This window comes from Miniopterus natalensis, chromosome 20, assembly GCF_054644295.1.
Source record: "Miniopterus natalensis isolate mMinNat1 chromosome 20, mMinNat1.hap1, whole genome shotgun sequence".
Taxonomy (NCBI): Eukaryota; Metazoa; Chordata; class Mammalia; order Chiroptera; family Miniopteridae; genus Miniopterus; species Miniopterus natalensis.
Window position 1 is genome coordinate 15,536,506 of NC_142100.1, and position 23,229 is coordinate 15,559,734.

General features: G+C 50.9%; 1 protein-coding gene across 1 annotated transcript in view; it reads right to left on the bottom strand.

Moving 5' to 3' along the window:
- Window positions 1-458: 458 nt before the first annotated feature.
- The window catches only part of OSBP2 (oxysterol binding protein 2), a 93,199-nt gene continuing 70,428 nt past the window's right edge, over window positions 459-23,229 (bottom strand). The window contains exons 4-14 of the mRNA XM_087828728.1: window positions 17,049-17,244; window positions 16,792-16,909; window positions 14,550-14,601; window positions 14,203-14,349; window positions 12,810-13,055; window positions 10,225-10,345; window positions 9,836-9,939; window positions 9,666-9,761; window positions 9,401-9,585; window positions 2,104-2,335; window positions 459-1,989 (exon numbers count right to left, since the gene is read on the bottom strand). Coding sequence (XP_087684854.1) covers window positions 1,849-1,989; window positions 2,104-2,335; window positions 9,401-9,585; window positions 9,666-9,761; window positions 9,836-9,939; window positions 10,225-10,345; window positions 12,810-13,055; window positions 14,203-14,349; window positions 14,550-14,601; window positions 16,792-16,909; window positions 17,049-17,244 — 1,638 coding nt within the window. The 3' untranslated portion in view covers window positions 459-1,848. The remainder of the gene's footprint in view (window positions 1,990-2,103; window positions 2,336-9,400; window positions 9,586-9,665; window positions 9,762-9,835; window positions 9,940-10,224; window positions 10,346-12,809; window positions 13,056-14,202; window positions 14,350-14,549; window positions 14,602-16,791; window positions 16,910-17,048; window positions 17,245-23,229) is intronic.

A 23,229-nucleotide genomic window follows, 5' to 3' on the forward strand; every position in this document is an offset into this window, starting at 1 on the left:
CTCCATCCCATCCTCTCACCTGGAAGCAGTGGCAGTGGAAAAAGGACCCACTGGGCCAGACCAGCTGCCCAGTCCTGGTAGCTAGTGATCAGGTTGCTTGGCAGCCTGGGCAACAGAAGCTGCTAGGGCACTATTGCAAGCACCTGTGTAACTCACTAGGGTGGGACTTCCCTTGAAGAGGCTTGGCCCCAAACAGTCCCAGGTAAAGCTATGACCCCATCCCTAAATGCTGACTCAGCCCTTATACATTTTTCTAGAAAAGCCTTTTCTGGCCCAGACCCCATCCCACTAGGTCTTCCATCCCACCCCTCCGCATCCAGACCAACCACCTGCTGCCTGCTCAGAGCAAGCAGAATAAAGCCCCACATTCTTCCCCATGCCACCTTGCCGGCTATTATTACCTGTTCTAATTAGTCCTGCTCTACCGAGTCACAGACAGATTCAGGGCCAGGGCCATGGAAAACTCCAAATCCAAGGTTTTTATTACCAGTCAGATGGTGCTCACCACACAGCGTGGAGAAGAGGTACACTGTACAGCTCTACTGCAGGCCCAGTGGGGCCACCTGCCCTCTGACTCTCCTGAGTGGGCACCCTAAGGCATTTCACAAGTTGGTGTTTTCGCTTTTTTTTTCCTTATAAAAAACAAAACCAGTCCTGGAGTAGAAAGAAAAACCCTGTGATGAATTTTCAGGACCAAAATGAAGTGGGAAGGGTTGGAGTGGGAGGTATTAGGGGTTGGGACAGTGGCCCAAGTCCCTCACTGTTGGCAGAAGCCATTGGAAGTGGGTTCCAAGGAGAGGGCAGGGCACAGCTGAGAAAAGGGCCAAACTCAGACAGAAGTGCCCTGTCTTCATCATTTTTTCATTTCCACATACCATACAAATTTAAGCAAAATAGCTATTTTATATATATTTATATATTATATAAATAAATCAGGCAAATAAAGAGTTCAAGGGTACTGAGATGGGGCACCCCAGAGGTGCCTGAAGCCAAGGCCAGATGCTACTAGGTCTCTGGTGCCCAGGGCACCACCCAGGCTGAGCTGAGGGTTTGTTCTTATTGCTGATTTAGGGCCTGGATCTGGGGCAGAAGCACCTGCCGGCCCTGCCCCCAGCCCTTCCTGGCTTCTTTGGGGCCGGGGAGCAGCCCCTGCATGGCCAAGGCTAGGTTGCCCTCAAATCTACATGGGGGCCCCTCAGTGCCCTCCTCACCCATGGTGGCTGTAGCTCCAGAGACAATTTGTGCTCTCCTGCGCCCAGAGGCCCCTCCCATCCCTTCTCTCTCGGCTCCTGGGATCCTGGGGGACAGTCTTGCTATGCTGAGCTACAAAATACTCTGGACTCAAAAGGGTCTGTCTGGCTTCTTGATGTCTTAAAAAGAAGGGACTCTTGCCAGGACACTTTTGTGGCAAGAAAGCACACTTAGAAAGTTGTCTACTAAGTGCTGTACTAAAAATATTTACTAAACATCTTGGCTGGAAAGAAGTGGAGATCGTTTTTCTAAAAAAGTCAAAATCGGCTCCTTAGGAGGGGTCAGTTCCTCCCTGGGTGGGGCTGGTGACGGGGCAGTCCAGAGCCCAGGCCAGCCTGCCTGAGTTGTGGTAACTGGGAGCTGGGGTCCCGATGGAGCCCAAGTCCATAATGAAGGGGCACAGGTGACCCGGGGCACCTGGGGGCTGGAGAGAACCGGGTCAGCACTTCCTCCTTCCAAGGTGGGAGCCCAAAAAAAGTATTTTAAAAAAAAAGGGGGGGGGAAGGGGGGGGAGGGCCATTAAGGAGTAAATTGAGTGCATTCGGTAAAAGGTGGACCAGGCTGTGCAGAGCCTGTATTTGCAGGAGGGGGTGGCGTTCAGAAGATGTTGGGGCACATGTGCCAGTCCTGCTTCTCCTTGGCCTCCCAGTAGCCGCCCTTGTACACGCAGGTCGTCTCGCCGGTCAGTGGGTCCAGCCTCTTCTCGAACCACAGTGGCGTGTACACGTCGGCCTCCTTCTCTGTTGGGCAGGTACAGCAGCGGCCAGTGGGCAGGCGGACTCCTCCGGAGCCCCCCGGCACCGCCTCGGCACCCCCTCCCTCTCCCTGGGGAACTCCCTCCTCCCCTCCGGCCTCACCGTCCTCCACACTGCAGCCCCGCGAGCAGGCCTCCAGCCTGCGGCGCCTGGACAGGCGCTGCTTCTCCTCCAGCCGCTGCTTCTCCGTGTTGGCCTCGTCCCAGTGCCCCTTCTCCATCAGTCGCTGGTCTGGCCGCAGGCGGCTGTCAGTGGGCGCCACACCCTCCTCGTGCTCGTTCAGGGTCAGGGCCAGCTCCGAGAAGTAGTACATGTTCTCCGCGTTCTCCCTGCGGCAGGGGCCACGGCATGAGCACCCCCACGCCCCTCCGCTGGCCCTAGGCAGCCAGGACCCCCTGCTCCGCCCGACCTCCCTTCCAGAGTGTAGCCCTGATGAGCTGGCGAAGCCCCGCTGCTCCGTTCAGCTGCTCTTTACTCCCCACACCACTGTCTACATCTGTTTCGCTACATTATACTTCTCTGGGAATTTTCCCATTTTGTCCACTTTTCCAAATTTATCAGTGTAAAGTTGTTTCATAATATCCTCGTTAGTATTTGCTATAATGTCTGTGACGTAACAACGTCCCTGTCTGTATCTGTGGTGATGGTTTTATGAGCCTTCCCTCTACGCTCAACTCAGGTCAGAAGTTTTCTAACTTCTTGAGATGGATGCTTAGCTCATCTGTTTTTCTTTTCTAATGTGCATTTTAAGACTATATTTCACTCCCAAGTACTGCATTAGCTGAATCCCACCATTTTTGGTATGTATTACTTTCAATCATACAGTTGTAAATGTTTTCTAATTTCCGTTATATCTCCTTTGACCCATGGATTAGTCGGAAGTATATTTCTTAAATTTATGAACTTATTTTTCTAGTCAATTTTCTTTTTGGCATAGTTGCCTCGGAGTCATACAGTATACTTGGTATAATTTCAGTTCCTTGAAATTTGCTTTATGGTCCAGTATATGGTCAGTTTTTGCAAATGCTCCATGTGTAACAGAAGAGAACGTGTTTTCTAGAGTTCAGTACAGCGTTAGACAAATGGCCAGTGGGTTCTGTTGTTTGAAATTATCCTCCTGACTTTATTTTTTACTCCTATCAATTTCTAAGAGAGATGTGTTAAAATTTCCCACTTTTGTGGTAGATTAGTCCATTTCTCCTTATATTTCGAGACTATGTTGAGATAGATACAGGGTACACTCAAATGTAAAACTCATCTTCATGGTGAATTAGGTCCCTCTTATCTCTAGTCTTTTTGTTTTCAAGTCTGTTTTTCAATATTAATATGGCTACAGTAGGTTTTGTTTGGTATTTCTATGGGCATAGCTTTTCCTATCATTCATTCATTCATTTAAAATCCTTACTGGAGGATATATGTGTGTTTTTTAATTGATTTTTAAAACTTTTTTTAGAGCGAGAGGAAAGGAGAGAGAGAAACAATGATCGATTGCCTCCTCTATGTGCTCCAACTGGGGACTGAACCTGTAACTTAGGTATGTGCCCTGACCAGATTCAAAACCGCAACCTACTGTTGCACGGGACGGTGTTCCAACCAGCTGAGCCACCTGGCCAGCGCTCTAGTCTTTACATTTTAAGACATATCTCTTGTGAGTCACATATAGTTGGATTTTTAAAACTTGTCTGAAATCTTATGCCTATAATGGGGTGGGCACTGAATGTAATTACTGATGTGTTAGATTTAAGTCTATCTTGGTTTTCTCTTTTTACTCTCCTTTTTTGAACCTCAGGTGCACAGTTGGGGATTAGTTATAGTCCTTGGTACATGACTCCCTCTCTTTATTGCCCTTCTATGGCCTGCTTGTATTACTGCAACCTCGCCACCCGAAACAAAAGGTATAATCCTGACAAAACCTACATCTAAGCATATGGAAAATTCATTAATCCATCCCCTCTCAAGTAGCCATCAGCAAGATTCCTGGGTTCACCAGTCCCTTGCTTTCCTTTTAATATAATTTTATTGTATCTTTAAAGTCATAAGTGTGTGTGTATGTGTATTAAAATACATATATTTTCATATGTAAAATACATACACATTTTTTTGTTTTTTAATCCTCCCAAGGATATTTTTTCCATTGATTTTTTTAGAGAGAGTAGAAGGGGGGGGGGGTAAGAGGGACACATTGATTGGTTGCCTCCCACATGCGCCCCAAAGGGCCAGGAATCAAACCTGCAACCCAGGTACGTGCCCTTGACTAGGAATTGAACACAAGACCCTTCAGTGCAAGGGGCCAACGCTCTAACCACTGAGTGACACTGGCCAGGGCTATTTTACATTCTTATTTTTAATTTTATAAAAAGAATATCATGATGTATTTAACCTTCTGGGACTTCCTTTTTTCTTTTTTTCTTTTTTTTACTTTTATATTGCTTACATTTATATTGTTGCATGTTGCTGTGGTTCATTTATTTCAACTACTGTATAATCTCTCCTGTGAATATACTAGTTCTTCAATCAATAAATTTAGGTTGTTTCCAAATTTTTACTGTGGAGTTATCTTATGCATGTTTCCTATTATACATTTGCAAGAGTTTCTCTTGAGTACATACCTAGAAGTGGAATTGCTGGGCTATAGAGTCTGTAACGTTCTTTAGGAGGTAAGGCTGACCTGCTTTCCAATGTGGTTGTACAAACTCCCACCCCCACCAGCAATGTGTAAGAGATACTGTGGGTCCACATCATCTTCAACACTCAGTACTTGCAGACTTTCATTTTTTTCAAATTAAATGAAGGTAAAATGGTATCTCATTGTGGTTTTTATTTGCATTTCCCTGGTTATCAATGATGTTGATCATTTTCATATGACTGGCCATACATGTTTTTTCTTGTTCTTGACATTCTTGTTCATGACTCTTGCACTTTTTCCCTGGATTGTTTTTGTTTATTTATTGGTTAGAAGTTCTTTATATTTTTAAAAATATTTTTAATTGTGGTAAAATACTTTTTATGTATTTTGATACTAATCCTTTGTCAGGTATAAGTATTGTGATCACCACCTCCAAGTTCATGTATTTTCACTTTTAAAAATTGTTTTTTAGCTCTGGCCTGTGTGGCTTGGTTGCTTGGAGCATCATCCCATACACCAAAGGGTGGTGGGTTCGACTCCCGGGCCAGGCACATGCCCAGGTTGTGGGTTCGATCCCCTGCTGGGGCACATGTGGGAGTTAGCTGATTGATGTTTCTCTCCCTTCCTTCCTCCCTCTCTCTAAAATCAATTTTAAAAATCTTTAAAATTGTCTTAATGAGTAAAATTTCTTTTTAATATTGTTGAATGCATCAGTGGTTCTTTGTAAGGAAATATATCTTAAACAAGACACAGTCTGAAAGGTATTCATCTATATTTTCTACTTAGAGTTTAACTTATTCTTTAACAGCAAGTCAAACAATACTTACTGTAAGTCCTTTATCCCAAATTGATTTTTGTTATAAAGTAAGGGGACGATTCGGTTAATCTTTTTAGTGAACAGTGCCATCTTTCACCTGATCTGATAGGCCACGTGTTAATATACCAAAGATAAATAAGCCCATGGGTTTACTATTCTGATCCACTATAGCTTCAGTTTAGTCCTGATATCTGGTAGAGCAAATCCTTTTTTCTCTCCATTCTTCTTCTTTATAAATGTCCTGGCCCTTTACTCTTCATTATAAATTTAAAAATCATATCAAGTTCCATGAAAGTCACTATTGGGATTTTTATTTGATCTACTGACTCTTTGGATTATGAGATCTTTATTATACTAAGTCTATCCATGAATATGGTATCTTTCTCATCTGTTTAGCTTTTCTTTGCCATCTCAGTAAAGCATAGAAACCTTGACTGTACATTTTATTAGAAGGTCCTTAATGTTTTGATAGGATAATTGGTGTTTTCTCTTAAATTATATTTTTTTAGTTGTGTTGTTTTAGTGTGTAGAGATGCAGGTCACTTTTGTGTATTAATCTTATATTGAGGCATCTAAGATACTTTTTTCTGAGCCTATGGAGATCTCTTATTGTGATGAATTAACTTATGGATTTTCTAATGTAAAATCATCCTTTCATACCCAGGATAAACTCAACATAATTGAAGAATGTTATCTTTTTTATACACTGTTGGATTTTCTGATGTCTTGTTTTGGAATTTTGCTTATATATTCCTGAGTGAAACAGGGTAAAACTTATTTTCCTACTATTCTCTTAGCCTGGTTTGGTATCAGGGTTACCTGGCCTCACAGTATAAGACAGAAGAATATTTCTTCTTTTTCTATGGTCTGAAAGATTTTATATAAAATAGGGATATTTCTTGAAAATGTGGTAGAATTCACTTATAAAATTATCTGAGGTTTGTGTTTTCCTTGTGGGAATTTTTAAACTACTTCCATTTCTTAAGTTATTATAGGACTATTCATGCTTTTTATTTCTTCTAGACTCAGTTCTTTATAAGTTATTTTTAAAGAGTTCGTCCTCATCTGAATTACCTCTTTATACTTTGTATGTCATAAGAAACTCTTTTCATTAATACTTATTTCTATATTTTCTCTTGATCAATATTGCCAGTACTTTGTCAGTTTTTTTCCCCTCAAAGAATCAACTTGCAGCTTTTGAACATCTTTATTTTACTATTTGCTATTTTATTATTCTTATTTTTAAAGTATATTTTCTTCTGTCCTTGGTTTTATATGTTTAACCTCCTCCTTAGAACGGAAACTCAGAAGAGAAAAAACCCCTCAAAATTAATAAACTTATTTACCTATTTCAGGCAATACATTTCCTTCAAAGCATTGCCTTTGTTACATCAGCCACAGTCTCATTCAGTTCTAGGTATTTAAAATTTCCATTCTAATTTATTTTATCTAATTTATTTATTTTATGATCTATTTAGCGACTTACAATTATTTCCAAATATGTGGGGACTTTTTGTCATCTTGTTCATAACTTCTAACTTAATCATCTTATCATAGATTGTGGCCTGTATGCTACCTGCTGTAAATTTGTCAAAGCTTACTTAGGGTTTACTACACAATTGATTTTTGTATACATTCCATGAATACTTGAGTAAAACGTATGTTCTCTGATTGTTGCAACTGTAAGTTTGTGTATATCCTGTGTTATTTCGATCTCCAATTGTTTTTTCCCCCATTGACCTATCAACATGTAAGAGGGGTGTATTGAAATCTCCCACTGTGGTGATGGATTTATCAGTTTCTCCCTTTACTACCAATATGTGCTTGGTACATTGTTGAGGCCATTTCATTACATGTACAATGTTTGAAACTGCTATATCTTCTTGAAGAACTCAACCTTTTAACATTTAGCAACTCTTCTATCCCTAATAATGCCTTTGTCTTAAAGTCTACTTTACCTGATATTAATACAGTTATTATAGCTTTTTTGGTTAGTATTTTCATGATATATTTATCTTTTACTGTCAACCTTTGCCCATCATGTTTTGGATATCTCTTAGAAGGTGCATGTATCTGGATTTTAAAAAATCCTATCAGTCAGTATTTTGCTTTTTTAACTGGTGAGTTTTATCTACTTATTTTTTGACATTTTTCTACTGTGTTAATTTACTGTTTTTATTTATTATACTTCTTTTTAATCTCTTCTTACTATTAAAAATATATATGTCTCTTCCTTCTAATAAGAACTTAGCATTTCTTCACATCCCTGGTGTCCTTCTCAACCTCTCCAAACCCCATCAGGTTAACATATCTACACAGGTTATCTATACTTTCAATTCTGATTATTGGGACATTTCCTCTTTTGGTATATACTGCAGCATCTTCTGGATTTTTTTCTCCCCCTTTTTTGTCCTGTATCCAAATACCTTTTTCATTGTGGGTTTTGGGGTATTAAACCTGTTGAGGCTGTTTCCTAAGGACATATTTTTATCATGACCTCATATTTGAATGATAGCTTGGCTGAATAGAAAATTTTACCTAATTTCTTCATTACTTTGAAAATATTACTCCAACATTGGCTGTTGAAAAATCCGATGTCAGTCTGATTCTCATCCTTGACTGAAACCTTTCACTCCTCTCTGGAAGCTATGAGAATTTTCTCCTTGGTGGTCTTAATTTTCATTATAGTGTGGTCTAGGGAAAAGTTTTTCTTTACCTCTTGTCTCTGGAACTCTAGAGGCCCTTTCAACCTGACTTCATCTCCATGATTTCTTTAAATATTTTTCCTCTCCATTTTTAAACATTATTTTAGTGGTTACTCTAGGAATAGGCATACTTCATACAGTCAGAGTTAACGCACATCTTGACCCTTCCCTTAGGTAGCAGATGGGTCTTCAAGAAGTTTCCATTTATCCCTCTTTGACGTACATGATCACACAGTCACTTTTTATGTTTAAATTTTAAATCCCTCATTATTGTGTGTGTTTATTCACTGTTATCTTAGATCTTCCATCTGTTGTCAGTTTCCTTCTGCTAGAGTTATATCCTCTAGTACAGGTCTGCTGGTGGCAAAATAAGTTTTTACTTGTCAGAAAATGTCTGTTTGAACCTCACTCTGTAAAGATGTTCCTGATGGGTGTATACTTCTAGCAGTGAGTCTACACACATGGAAGATCTCATCTGTCTTCAAACTCCCGTTACTGCTGATGAGGTGACAGCTGTCAGTCTGCTCTTCCTCAGGAAGTAATTTCTTTTTAAAATCTGGCTGCTTAGTATTTTCTTTTTTATTTAGTTTCAGCAGTTTCACTGTATAGATTTATGCATGGAAAATTCTGTTTTCTGTTTAGATACAGTCTCTTCCCTTCCAGACTAGCACACACTCTCACACTAGACGTCCACAGGGCTGCCCTGGGGATCTGACAGAGGTTGTGCACTCACACGGGCTCCGGGACTGTCTGAGTCACTGCGTGGTAAGCCTTCTTCCTCTAGCTTCTTAACTCTCTTCCAAGTTTTGGCTTTTTATTATTTCTTCTGACCTATATTCAGTTGATAGATTCCATTAAACCTTCCTGTGGAGTTCTCAATTTCAGTTATTTTATTTTTCCATCTTTGGAGTCTGTTGTACCACTTTTTGTAGTTTGTTTCTTGGTTTTCAGTCCTTGGACTATGGGGACTCTGCACCATGAGCTGTTTGAAGTCTCTGCATAGGACTTACTACCCTGGGATAATGTCACTAACTTACAGTTGGGTGTCTGGCTCCCATGCTGGGATGTCAACCACACAGTACTGCTTTCTGCCCACATGTGAGCTGACCCCTTCTGACCCCGTGCCTCTTGCTTCCTGCTGGGCAGGGTGGCTTGCCTGTCCACTGCCCACTTGCCTCCCCTTCCTCTCCTCATCTGCGCTTCACCCTGCCCACTGCCCTCAGAAATCCCTTGCAGCCCCACTTACGGCAGCGGGTACTTCTTCCACAGCAGCTTGGCCGGCAGCGTCTGGTATACCGTCTTCTGCTTCCCCTCCAAGCTGGGGCTGCTGGGGCCACTCTGCACGATCTTGGCGCACTCCATCTGTTCATCCCACGAGCCTGACAGCACATAATGGGCCTTTCCCTGGCCATCACTCACCACGCCTGTCACCTGTGGATATTGGCAGGACCAGCATGGGCACAGGCCTTCTCTGGGTCGGCCCTCCAAGGCTGAGAGGTGGCCTTGCTTACCTTCCGAGCCGCCTCTTTGGAGAAGTAGCTATAGGGCAGGAACTTCAGCTGGCACCGGTCCTTGGTCTTATGGTTCACAATCTCAATGTCCCCTGTCTGGTGAGAGAGGATAGTGGTCAGCGGTCTATCCCCAGGCCACACACACCCCCTCCTTAAGGGCACTCCCTGACCTGGTCAATCCAGAGCTTGCCCACAATGATGTTATGCACAGTTGAGGTGCTTTTCCTCCACACGTAGTGATTCCCACTGGCCTGGAATTCTAAGTGGATGGCACCTAGAGGCGAGATACGGGGTCAGATGTCATGGAAACCATGCTGGACCCCAGCCAGCCTGCCCACCCACAGTCCCAGGGTCCTGAGAAGTGGAGCAGTACTCATGTAGACGGGAAGGGACACACAGGCCAGGGAGCATCCAGGAAGCCTGGGGTTGTGGGGGAGGGAACATCTGCAGGGAAACTAATGTCACCCCTGGAGATGCCAAGCTGACTTCTGGGTTTGGGAAAACCCTCCCCCTCATCCAGAAAGTCTTTCTGCCATGGGAGAGCACAGGGCCAGCTCACCTAGTGGCATGATGGAGAGGTATTTTCCCCGGAACTTGCTGGAGATGGTGATCTCCTGCCAGAGGCTCCAGCCGTTCTTGGAGAACACATGGTGCGCGGCTGATGGGGGGTGGTGGCTCACCTGAGACCAGACCCACAGGACTTGAGTGTCTTCTGGACATGGGCCCAGGCCTGTCCCCCCAGCCAGCCAGAGACAGCCTGTCCTGTCCCAGTAAGAACAGTTCTGTGGCCCCAACAGCAGGCCTGACTGCTCCTCTAGGGCCACAGACCCATGGAAGGCCCCAGAAGGGACAGTGTTCCAAGGGGAAAAGCAAGGGCATGGCAGCAGGTGCAGCAACGTGCTATGGTTGTGAGACAAGGGCTGGGGCGCCTCTATGCCTAACTCTCGGGCTGTGAAATGGTGGCGACTGATGACAGAGCCTGCGCCTCAGGGATGTCATGGTACCTGTGATAGGTTGTGCTCAGGGCTGATAAAGTGAAACCATTCCTCTCCACCGATGGCTTCTGTGCCTGCTTTCTAGTTAACCTCCCCCACAAAGGGGCATGTCTACTGTGCTGTTACACTGAAGAGGCCCAGACTGAGGAAGCCATTTTAACTGAGGGGCAGAGGTGGGCCTTGCCATCTGGCCAGCCTGGCTTCAGGGTGGGAGTCCAGGTGGGTGACCTGCTGTGGGCCCAGTTGGTGGTGCAAGCTCTGCCCACCCATGCCAGGGCCCCTAGCACCTCCACCCCTTCCTCTCATAGCATTGGGCACCCCTGATCACTGTCTCCTTGCCAGGACACCATCAACCTTCCCTATCTCTTCTTCCTCATTTCTGTAGCTCCTTGGGCTCAGCTGTTCCCCAGGGCACCTTATTCCCATGTCACGTCATCAGTCAGGCCCCTGCCCCAGAACTGCAGCTGTGCCCTCCACCTGCCCACTGGATAACTCCACTCAGATGGCTTCTCAAACTGACCAGAGCTCCTGATGCCCCCGCCTGCCCACTTCCTTCCTACATCTCAGAAGCACAGGCCAAACCTGCTACCACTCCTGTGGGATGGGCGAGTGTCCCTGAGCCTGCCTATTGCCCCACATACCAGCTAGCAAACTCAGGGATGTAACCCCAGGGGCTAGCCCTGGGGTTCTGCGTCAGCGCACTATCTTCTTGAGCAGGCAATCTGGTCTTTCCAGCTGCTTACACCAAATGCTTTGGAGTCAGCCCTGGCCCCTCCTCATGTTCCTAATTTAATCCTAAGCAAATCCTGGCTGTTCTTCATAATGCACCCAGAATCCTCCTCTTCCTGCCCTATGTCCCCAGGCCACAGTGGATGGTGCAAAGGCCTCCCTGCTCCACCCTTATGCCTTGTGCTCCACTCACACCATGGCAAGTGGGGGACCCCAATAAAACAAGTCAGGGTGTCATGCCTCCTCCAGGTGCCAGAGTCCCTTGGCTGCCTGCCTGGCTTCCTCTTTGCCCTCCCTTACTCACTCAGCCAAATTACTCCTTGACCAGCTTCTTGCAAAAAGAGCCAGAACCATCTGACATACACAGTCCTATCCCCTACCCCCATGAAAAGTCACATCCCAGCTGGCTGTACCCTCAATGCCTGAATAGCACCTGGCATGTCATGGGCACTTGATCAACACTGTTGAACAAAGTAATGCATTCACTCAGTAGTTCAGGCCAAGAACCTGGGACCATTTTTGCCACCTCCCTGCTTCCCCCACTCTCCCCACATCCAGAGCATCAGCAGATCCCTAGGCTGCACCTTCTAAACATGCCCGGGCTCTGACCCACCCTGGTCCAGCTACCACAGCTGCCTCCTACAGGTCCACAGAGCAGCAGAGCCTGCCTTTTAAACTCACCACCAGATTGTGAACAATTTGCTTTCTGAGCTCAACCCCAGGGCCCAGAGCCATGCCCAGCATGAAGGAGACACTCGGCAGCAGCCAACCTGGAAGCTTTGTTCTGGGCACCTTTCTGCGCACCTGTTTAGGTCCTCTCAGCACCCACTGAGACACCAACAGACTCTCCCCTCTTCCCACAAGGATGCCATGGATCAGTTTGAGGTGCCACTGCTGAGGCTCCCAGCCTGTGGGGCCTGGTTTTGGCCCTGCCCCAGGGGGAGACTGTGCATCTCTGCAGGGAAGCCATGGAGGGGATGGAGGTGAGCTGACCCCGTGCCCAGGGCAGGACCCCTGGAGCCCCCCGAAATGCAGGCCTCCATCATCACTGACCAGAGCCCCACAGCGTGCAGGCTCCCTCTTGCCAGCTCAGTGGTTACCTCATGCTCCAACCTACTGGGACTTCCCCACAGAGCCCCCGTTCCTCAGTACCTGGCCAGGAGAGGAGTCCCCCCTCCTCCACACATACCTCACTGGGCTTTCCTCCCATAGTGGCTCTCACCATGTCCAGGATGCCTCCTGGGACAGTGTGCCCCTAAGCCTGGGCCTGCCCCTGCCGTAGGAGTCCCAGCTGCCTGACTAGACCTCAGCTGGATGGCTCCTTGGGCATGGGCACGTCAGAGTCAGAGGCTGCATCCCATTCGTCTCATTCCGACCCCCAGGCCTGGCAGGAGCAGCTTGGCCAGTGAGCAGGCCTCACCTGCTCGCAGAGGGAGCGCAAGCCCATCTCATCGAGGCGGTCCAGCTCGAAGGTCTCCCCCAGCATGGGGTTGAAAGGCTTGGCGATGCGGTGCACAGTGGTGGAGTAGGAGGACACAGAGAAGGCAGCCACCAGGCACATCTGCTCCACCGAGCTGGTGCAATTCACCGCCTTGTCCAGCAGGTGGTGATACTCCAGGTCCTCTGTCAGCCGCTGGAGCATGGACAAGGGCTCGTTGAAGTTGACCTGCAGGCAGGTGGTGGGTTAGGCCGGGCTGTCCAGCTAAGACAGCTGCTCCCAGCACAGACCTGGGGTCAGCACAGCACCCTTGCTTTTCTCATGTTCAGGGACACTGCTGCTCAGACAACACCTTCCTGACCTGCTGCTCTGTCTTGCACACTTGCATTGTTTGCTGTCAGTCTCCCACCCTAGGATGTAAACACCAGAAAGGCCAGGGCTTTTGACTTGTTCAACACTGAGTCACAGGAATCGGTGGATAACGGACCAAGTGGGTCTGGCCTTTCTCATATGCTGAGCTATTATGCAAGTTTTCTTTGAGAGCTCCTGTGGAGGGGCCCCCATCTCGGCCTCAGTAGGGCTGTGACCGTGGGCCAAGCATCGGGCAGGGTCTTCCCTGACACTCAGAAGTGGGTGCTTTTACTTTCCCCACTTTGGCAATATGGGGACACAGGCTGAATGTGAAGGGACTTCACACTGAAACCAAGTCTGGCCTGGAGCCTCCAAGAGGGTGCTAGCTCTGCCCTTAGCCTACTGTGTGACCTTGTTGGTGGGGCCCCAGGAACAGCTTCTGGCATGGAGGAGGGCCTACCTGTCTACACACACAGCCCAATCCTGCCACTCCTACCGACACAGGCCAGGACAGTCAGGGCATCATGAGGCCCCATTAGGTGTGGTGAAGCTCTGGGGGTCCCCAAGTCTCTGATCCCCGCAGAGCCCCTCCCTCAGGGCCTGAGACTCCGCTCTTGGGGGATTGCAGCAGTGCTGATGAACACAATAATTTGTTACTGTGCATGCTCCTCAGGTGTCATTAAGAAAACAACCCCCAGCCCAGCCGGGCGTGGCTCAGCGGTTGAGCATCGACCTAGGATCCAGGAGATCGAAGTTCGATTCCCAGTCAGGGCACATGCCCAGGGTGCGTGCTCGATCCCCAGTAGGGGGCATGCAGGAGGCAGCTGATCAATGACTCTCATCATTGATGTTTCTCTCTCTCTCCCCCCACCCCCTTCCTTCCTCTCTCTGAAATCAATAAAGATATATTAAAAAAAAAAAGACCCCCAGAGCTGCTTGTGCTTCACATAGGTCATTACTTCCCATCCACACATAAGAAAACAGCCCCAGAGGAGACAGTGAGGCTACCCTGCCTAAGCCCTACCGGCATGGGGATCTTGGAGAGCTCCCGGCCGATGCAGTTCTTCATGATGCTCCAGAGATTAAGGCTGTAGTTGGGCTTGTTGGGGATGCGGACACGCCTTTTGACTTTGGGGGTGTCCTTGGGTACAAGTGAGGCGCCATCCAGCACCTGCCAGAGAAGCAGAGTGTGCACATCAGCAAAGGCCAGAGCATACCCTTGGCCCTCGGCCCTCTGGCCTTGTCCTCACCTCTGACCCAGGGAAGTCTGAGGACCAAAGGGAGCCAGGCTGCTGGGCCCATCCCAGGGGCCCCGAGCTCAAAGTGCCCGCCACCCCCCCCAGCCACCCCTGGGGTCTCCCCCTCACTCACATTGTCTGCCGAGGTCCAGTCCACAGGGCCTGTAATCCCATCCTCAGCTTTTCTGCAGGAAATACAAAGGAGAGGCAGGTTGTTTACAAATCCCGAGGCCTCTCCAGGATGGCATTGCAAGGCCCCATTAGGTACAGTGAAACTCGGGGGGTCCCCAAGACTGGCCACCTTTTATATAGATGCTGCAGTGAGATCCGAGGGGCAGCCCACCCAAGGTTTCCTCTCCAGTGAGGTCTCTCAATTTGGGACACTCAATTGGGGCTGCAGGACCCAGGGCAGCGATTTGGAGGGGCTTCCACGCACTGAAACTTTGTGGAAGCAAATACTCAGCAAATCCCTCACCTGAGGTCCCTTTACACAGCCTCCTGAGGCCTGGTTGACCCAAGACCAGATGAGGCCAGGGGGTGGGCACCTCCTCTGGAGCCTCCTGGAGTCCCATGGCCCCTTTTTCACAGACACACCTGACTATGCTCTGTCCACTGGCCTGACTCCTACCCTAGATGGGTTCTGGAAGGGCAGGATGTGGGTCGGATGCATCCCTGTGCCCATGAACACCTGTGGGGAGATGGTTGGCCAGAGCAGCTGGGGCACTATGGCTGATGGCCCCAGGCTCTCAGGGAGCCCCAAGGAGGGGTGACCTAGGCCAGCTGGGGTAGGGGACTGGCACTTGTCAGTCAGGGCATGTGAAGGATATTATGCCCAGGTCATTGGGGGAAGTAGGTGGGGCTGCAGATGAGGGGATACACAGGCAGAGGACCTGTCACTGCCCAGTGTAGCTACAGCATGAGGGAGGGGCAGCAGTGCAGGCCTCCCCATGCCAGGAGCCATGGGAGCCAAAGAGGTGTTGAGCAGGAGAGTCACCTGCTTGCAGGTTGGATGGGAGCAGAGACCTGGGGCTGTGGCTGAGGTATGGAAGGCTGTTGGAAGGGGGCATGAAGGAAGCTAAGCCTGAGGCCCTGGGGGCTCCAGGTGCAGAAAGGGTGGGCAGGGAGCCTGAGCAGGACCCTTCTGGCTGCAGAGCCCAGAGGGGGCCACTGCTGGGTGATAAAGTGGAAGTTCAGACCGGCCAGGCCACGCTCATTTTGAGAGCAATATAAACAATTTTAAAATATTGGGAATTGGAAAATGATTCTGAGCTGGAAATACACTGCTGATGGGACTGGAAACCACCTGAGGGGTAAGAGGGATCCATATAGCCCTTTCCCTAGAAGAAACCACAACAGGGAGGTAGTGAAGTACATGTGTCCAAGGAGGCAACAAAGGAGTGGCCAGGGTCCTCACCAGTCCCCTCCCCTGGACTGGGCTACAGGGGCCCATGGAAGGCAGATGGCGTGTGGTGGGCAGCAGAATAGATGGGGGAGTGAGGCCGCCGGAAGCCTGCAGTCCCTCATCCACTTCTGGGCAAGCTCCACGGGTAAGGGTGGCGGAGGGCCGCACAGGCTGCAGTCAGTTATGTCACTGTTCCCAGCACTCAACTCCTTCCAGGCTACAGCAGGAGCCCCAGATGCCTGTGGAGCTCATTGCCATCTGTGTCCCCCAACCCCTGCCCTGTCTCCAACCCTTCTATTGTTAGGACCTTGAGCAATTTGATGAGAATGAAGATCTTAATGAGGACAGAACTAATTATATTAAATTGATATTCCAGCCCTGGCATGTGCTCCTCTGGCCACAGCCCAGCTGTGGGAGACCTGCCCACCTGGCTAATGCCTTCCCTCTACACATGTGCACCAGCAGGGTCCCCAGAGTGTCTGACAACAGACAGTTGATGTCCCAGCTACTACTGTGTGTTTTGAGAAACACCCTGAAAGATTAGGCTTTTATTAAAAACGAAACAAAGGCTTGGAACTGGAGACTTCCTGCATCTCTCGTCTGTTCTGGAATGCTGACGTGGTGGAGGGGGTGGTAGGGGGTGGTTGGGACCCTGTGCAGCTCTGCGGCGCAACTGAGGGAGCCCCAACCCTCAGCTCCCAGCCCTCGCCCCCTCCCCAGGCTGGAACTGGATCCAGCCAGTGCCCTGTTCTCCATGTCCATTTAAAATGAAACCCTGATACAAACTCGATTTGGGCATTTTTGACTTAAGGAACAACAGAACCAATCTAAGCAAAGTGCCATCCGGACAGAGACTTAAAAGAAAACCCCAGGTACAGAGAGGAACACGGAGCACGCGTGGGGAGGACCAGGCAGGAGCGGCTGGCCCGGGAGAGGGTCCTTCCAGGGCAGCCGGCCCCACCGGAGAGCCCACCTGTCCTCCTTGGCTTCGGTGATCACGGTGATGAAGGATGTGGCGTCTTCCATGGCGTCGAAGTACTCAGTATCCTCATCTTCCTCACTGTCCTCTCCTTTGGGAGTCAAGAGGCTTCCTAGGGACACGCACAGAGCTGCTGCCTCAGTTTGTGAATTCACAAAAGCTCGTCTCACCCGCCTGAGGAAGTCCAGAGCCTAAAGGGCCCCCACACACTCTGACACTCCCTCTCTTTGCCCCCAGCCCCAGCCCCTCACCCTGGCTGAAGCTCTTGGTGGGGTCGGAGGCCCGGCCAGAGGCGCTGCTGCGGAAGGCCCGCTCAAGGCTGTTGTGCTGCTTGGCCAGCTGCTCGATGGTCTCCTCCAGGTGGATGCGCTGCTCTTGCTCATACTGCAGCGCACGCTGCCATTTCCGGCTGTGTGCCTCTGCTAGTTCCAAAAAGTCCCTGCAGGCCTGGGGAGGGAGCAGTGGCCTGTGAGCACAGAGCTTGCCTGCCACCAACCCCCTGCAGGGCAGTGAGGAAGACCTGGGGTACTGTCTCCCCTCCCCTTCCCTGAGTGGTTAGAAACACCTCTGCTGCCCCCTGTGGCTTTCATGGGGACATGGGGGCCCTGGCTTTCTCAGAGCCAGGCCAGGAACTCTCAGGTCGGCATCCCACAGTCACGATGCCATCTGAGAGCACCAAACCCAGGGTGGTGTGGCCAAGGCTGCCTTGGATGAGTGAGCAGCCTCCTGTGGGGTGGTATCCCGGGATGGACCAGCACCCATCGAGGGGCAGGCTTCTCATGGCTCTGTGCCAGGGGCTTGAGAGGGTGGCTGCTCAGGCACATCACTCCTTTAACAAGCCCTCCTCCGGGGACCTTCCCTCCATCTCATCTCACCCTCCAGCACCCATGCAGAGTGGGCAGAGCAAGGGCTCCTCCCCCTGCCCCCGTTCTGAAGATGTGGAAATGGAGGCCCAAGTAAACCAGCAAAGGATAGTGGAAAGGGGCACAATATCAGGAGTGGGAAGGCCTGGGTTCCTGCACAAGCCACTCTACCCTCTAAGCAGTGTCCTGTGAGACACTGTCTGACAGATCCTGTGCTCATGGCTCCTGTTTCAGCTCACCCAGCAAAATCTGGCAGGTAGGAGTGGGATCACCCCCATTTGACAGATAAGGAAACAGGCTCAGTTCCCAGCAGCTCCCCTGCAAGACCCTGGGGAGGAGGTATGTTCACTCCACCTCAAGTTCAAGGGCCTCCCCACCCTCCCTAAAAGGTCAAAGTGCCGGTACCCGTGTGGCCACACCTAAGCCACTAACCTACTTCTCCAAAAGGGGCAGGGATTTATACTGACAGGTGTCCTGGCACAGGTTGGGGGTGGGGAGACCTTCTCAGGGAAGGAAAGAAATCTCCTTATGCACTTAACAGCCTCTGGGGACAGGAGAGCCTTGCGTCCAGGGCAGTTGCAAGTCTGGGGCTATTTTGAGTTTGCAAATTATGGCTCTCTAAGGCTTATCTGCTGATGTGGAGCTGCACTCACTACCATGCAATTTGGGGACCCCTGAGGTGGGCCTGAGTGTGCCCAGGGAGACCTGGCTCCAGGCCTGACTCTACTACTCCCTGGCTTGTGATGTGGTAAATAATTCCCATGAACTCATGTCAGAGTGTGCTATATGGCTTCTGGGCTTCCCAGCTGCAAAAGCAGAGTGTGAAAGATGATGGCAATGTTGTTAGACAAAACAAGGGTCAACCAAGGCCTGGGCAGTTCTAAATGTTATTACTAAATGTTATTCTTGCTAAATGTTAAATGTAGCACAGTATTTTATAGATGCAGCTGTAAATAGGATAAGCACAGGACCAGCAATGTCACTATTTTGTAAAGGTGGGATTTTTATGGCTGGCTGGATGCCCCTGGAGGGCAAAAGTGGTGTGGATCCCGTGGCCTTTCTGGACTGGAGCAGGGCCCTGGGAGAAGCGCACTAGCAATGATGTCGGGGATAACTGTTTAAGCAGCAGGACCCAGCCCTGCCTCAGTCATGCCTGCCTCCCAGCACCTGTTCCTGCTGCTGGGGACATTGTCCACATGGCCAGAGCTTCTGGCTGATAACCTTCAACTTGCTGCCACTGCAGGACAGGCTGGTACAAAGCAGCAAGGGGACAAGAAATGAAATCCCTAGGACAGCTGTGGCCTCAATCCTGGCCACATGTGGCTGGGCTAGGTACAAGAGGATCAGAGAGTGTCACAGTTGCCTGAAGAGGGGGTTGGGGCTAAGGCTGCTATACCGCAATATCTAGGGGCTCATGTGGCTGGACCAGGGCCTTTGCCTCTGTCACTGGGGGTGGGAGTGGGTCATCTGCAACAGATGAGCTACCCTGGTCATCCTGGGGGCTATGGAGAGCCTGACCATCCCCTTGACCCCAATGTACCTACCTGGTATCCATCCCCAACTCCCAGAGTTTCCTCTGGTGCTGCCACCCTTCTCCAGGCCCCATCCTGGCCACACAACAGAGACAGGCAGGCGCTGACCTGGCCGCACCACCCGCCTGGGGAATGCTGAGTTGGGCTGTGTACTACTATCTGCTCACTAAGCTGGATTAGGCCTGGGGGCCAGCAGGGGGGCTGATTGGGGGTGGCTCCCAGGGAGGGCCTGGCTGATCCAGGCTCTGAACCCACAGTCACGTTTGCCCTGAGGCTCTGCCACAACTCTCAGAGAACTCCTGCCTAGCCCTGAGCAGGAGCAGGGCCTGGGGCACCTGGAAGCCCCCTACCCACACGACACTTACAAGGGCCAGGGAGCAGACAGAATAAGGAGTCCAGCATCAGGCCGCTCATGGGCACTGCCTCGCTGCCCACCCTGGGCAGGCAGGCCCCTGACCTCCTGGGCCTTGGCATCCTCATGGTATGAACACAGGACTGAACCCCAGGACCCCTATGGAGTCCCCAATTCTATGACCAGTCAGGGTGATTGTCCTCAGGATGGGAACAAGGTTCCAGGCTCCGGCCCTGCCTCTTCCTTCCACCCTCAAGGCTACTGAGAGAGTCCCTGAGATGAAGAGGTGTGGGGGCAGCAGGCAGTGTGGTTCTACCTCAGTGGGGAGGGTGGGAGCCTACTGAGCTGCTCAAAACAGAGCGAGAACCAGAAAGCCCAGGTCAGAAATGCGGCCCCCACATGCAGGCTCTGCTCAGCAACAGGCTGGGGGCCAGCAGGCCCTGCCTGCCCACCATGGAGTCCCCTTCCCAGAAGCCTGGCCTGGTGGAAGGCACTGTGAGAGCTCCCCGCTCAGAGGAAATTGTTGGGGCAGAGGTGTGTGAGCGTCAAGGGAAGCTGCTGCTGGTCACGCAGAGCCTCCTAAGCTGGAAGCCTCTGCCCCAGCTGTGCCCAGGAGGAAGGACAAACTTACCACTTTTGCTGTTCCTAATCCTAATCCTGATGACAACTCGCCACTCCCCAAATGTGGGCAGGCAGAGCTTGGGGTCAGCTGGCCTGGTTCCCTGCCCATCCTGTGTGTGATCCAGGGAAGCCTCTCAAGCTCTCAGGAGGGTCTGCAGAGCCAGGACCCTGCTGGGGTCTGCCCTTCAGTGGCTACTTGGAAACCATCAGTCACTGTCCTGCACTGTCACTGCCCTCCTAGCCAGCGGCATGAGAAAGGTACTAGAGGATGGCTGGACACTGGGGTGGGCAGCTCTGGGACTCACAGAGCAGGTGGGAGATGAGCCAAATGCCCAGAGGTTCCAGGCTGGGGTGGCAGGGTTCCCTGGGCTGACAGCTTGGTGACTGGCTCTCCAGCCATCAGCACACAGCGAGTCTGGTTACCCTGGATGCTGGGAGGATGGGAGAAAGGGCTGCGTTTCCACCTGCAGCCAGCCAGACCTGCCAGGCTGACTGCCATGTTTGGTCTGCAGCGACTCCCAGGCTTTGGGGATCCCAAGTGGGTGGGTGGCTGGACCCTTTGCCCTCTGGGTTGCTGGGGCTGAGGCTGCCCACCCACCATCCACCCCAGCACATTGATCCTCACATGGCTGGCATTATTGTGGACCTATCCCTCATTGGCCTGTAGCCCTAAAGGTAAAGAATTTGAGGAAATCATTCAGAGACACAGTCTCCCTGAGCCCCTCTGCATGGCCAGAAACTCTCACTAGGGGACACACGGGGTCAACAGGGTCTCTCGTCCCCTCCCACTGAGGAAAAGCAGGCTAGCTCAGTACATACCTCCTGGAAGGAGGAAGGGGCAGTGTGCTGAGTCAGGCCAGGGCTGCCTGGCTCGGAGGCTGCCACACTAAAAGCAACACGGGCCATCTCAGGCCCCTAAGACCAAGAGTGGGGACCCTGAAGCTGTGATGGGAGTGCTGGGCTCAGATGGGGGGCCCCTCTGGGTCAGGACAAGCCAGGCCACCATACTGTACATCCACCACCCTCCTGGCCCAAGGCTGAGCAGCTCTCAGGGCTGGGCATCCTCCCTACTCCTCACGTGGCACCCAGCACAGGCTGCCCAGCACACAGGGGCCAGCCAGCCCTTCCCCAGCACTGAGGGGACAGTCACAGCTTCTCCTTGATGTGATTCACTCATGGCAGCGGGAGGCAGCTTTTCACTTTGATTCAAACTTTAAAATAGCCCTTTCCACATTCTGCACAAGCTTCAGAATAGTTTACTCCTTGCTCACAGGAACCAGCACCATCTGTCCGCCAGTTTGCCAACTGATTTTAGATAGTTCTAGAATCTATTTCTATTCATCTCCCCAGAACCCAAATGAGCAAGTTGCCAGCAGCAGAACAGCAGTCAGCTGGACAGGAACCTTCCCACGTGCCCCGGAAGAAAGAGGCAGGGTGGCTCTGGGGCTCTCACCCCTGCTCCACTTGGGTGGGCACAAGGAGTCCCACGTGATTTCCAAATGGGGCTCAGAGAAGCCTCAGGGTGTTTCTAGCAGTAAACAGCTCCTTCTGATCTGGGTCTTTTGTTTCTATGATGCCCCAAATCTGAGGCTTTGGGTCTGAATTGCTGCCTCTGCATCTGCAAACCTGATGTACCTGCCCCCTGCCTGTCCCCACCTGTCCCCACCTGCCCCGTCCCTGTGTCCCACTCTGGCCTCTGCACCTCCCCCACCCCCATGCCTCTGAGCACTTTGCTCTGCAGCTCCCCTCAACTCCATCCCAGTCTGGCTGTGCTGGGGACGGCTCCTGCACAGGCTTTCCAAGTCCCTACTGTCAAGATCCACACCCCTGTCCTGCCCAACCAGCTCTACTGCAGGCACCAAAATATGACCCTTGAGCACTTTCCTTTGTAAACTGAGGGACGCAGAGTGCAGTGACTATCCCATTGGGCCCTTTGAGGTGGGCCTGGTGGGCAACCTCCCTCTGTTGGCCAGCACCCCTGCTGCTTTCTGCCCCCATCAGGCACCTCAACCGTCTTTGGTGGCTCACAGACCAGCTCTGCTCACCAGTTGGCTGCACAAAACCTGTTCCTGGGAAAGGCCCATCTGCATCCTGCCCAAACCCATGGGACGATCAGTGGGCCTGTGTCCAGCATGTGAGGGCTGGGGCCAGGTCATTCAGCAAGCCTCCCCCGATTCTTCTAGTGGCTCAGGCCCACACCCTGCAGTCCTTCCTGGGGGCTCTGTTCTCTCACCCCCACAGCAACTTTGCTGCCCTTCCCTCAACACAGCTGCAGCCACTACTTACTTCTCCAGCTCCTCTCCCCCAGGCCAAGTAGCCACTCACCCTTACCTGACAACAGGAAACTCCAAAACAGCTCCAACTACCTGCCCCTGCCTCACAATAGCCAGTTTCCCAAGCAGTGGCAGGCTCTTGCTAAAATGCGGGTTGGACTATTTTCCTTGGCTGCACAAGCTTCATTCAGAGTAGAAGGCAAAGTGCTCTCAGTGACCATGCACAAGGTTTCCTGTGACCAGGTTCCTGTTTCCCCCAAATTCCCCCACCCAGTCACCCCAGCCTGCCTGGTTCAGGCTCTTCTCCCCACTCTCCAGGTTCCCCATACCTCCCCTCCTCTGCAGCCAGTCCGAGTCCATGACCTCTTGCTCCACCCACCAGTCTGCTCTGTTTCCTCTGAAGGTCTTTTAACCTCTGACACACCCTGTCATCTCCATGATTACAGCTTCCAGGCTTTGCTCACTGTATGCCCAGGGCCTAGACCAGGACCTGGCTGGGCCACGGAGGGATCACGGAGGGCCTCCCATACCTCAGTGTCCACCAGCAGCCGTACGCTGCCCTGCTGCGAAGTGCTGGGTGGGGGTGAGCTGGGTTGACCTGAACTCACAGCTCCTAAGGGCCACTGGGTCATGTGGTTGGAGGGGCCCTCGTCCTGGGCCCTGCATGAGTCACCAACTCTGAGGAGCCTCTCCCAGCTCAGTTTTGGGGCCGTGTCAGGAGCAGTCCGCCTTCCTCAGCCCCACCTCTAGAGCCGAGGGAGCAGCTGGGGGGAAACGAGCCCACAGGCTGC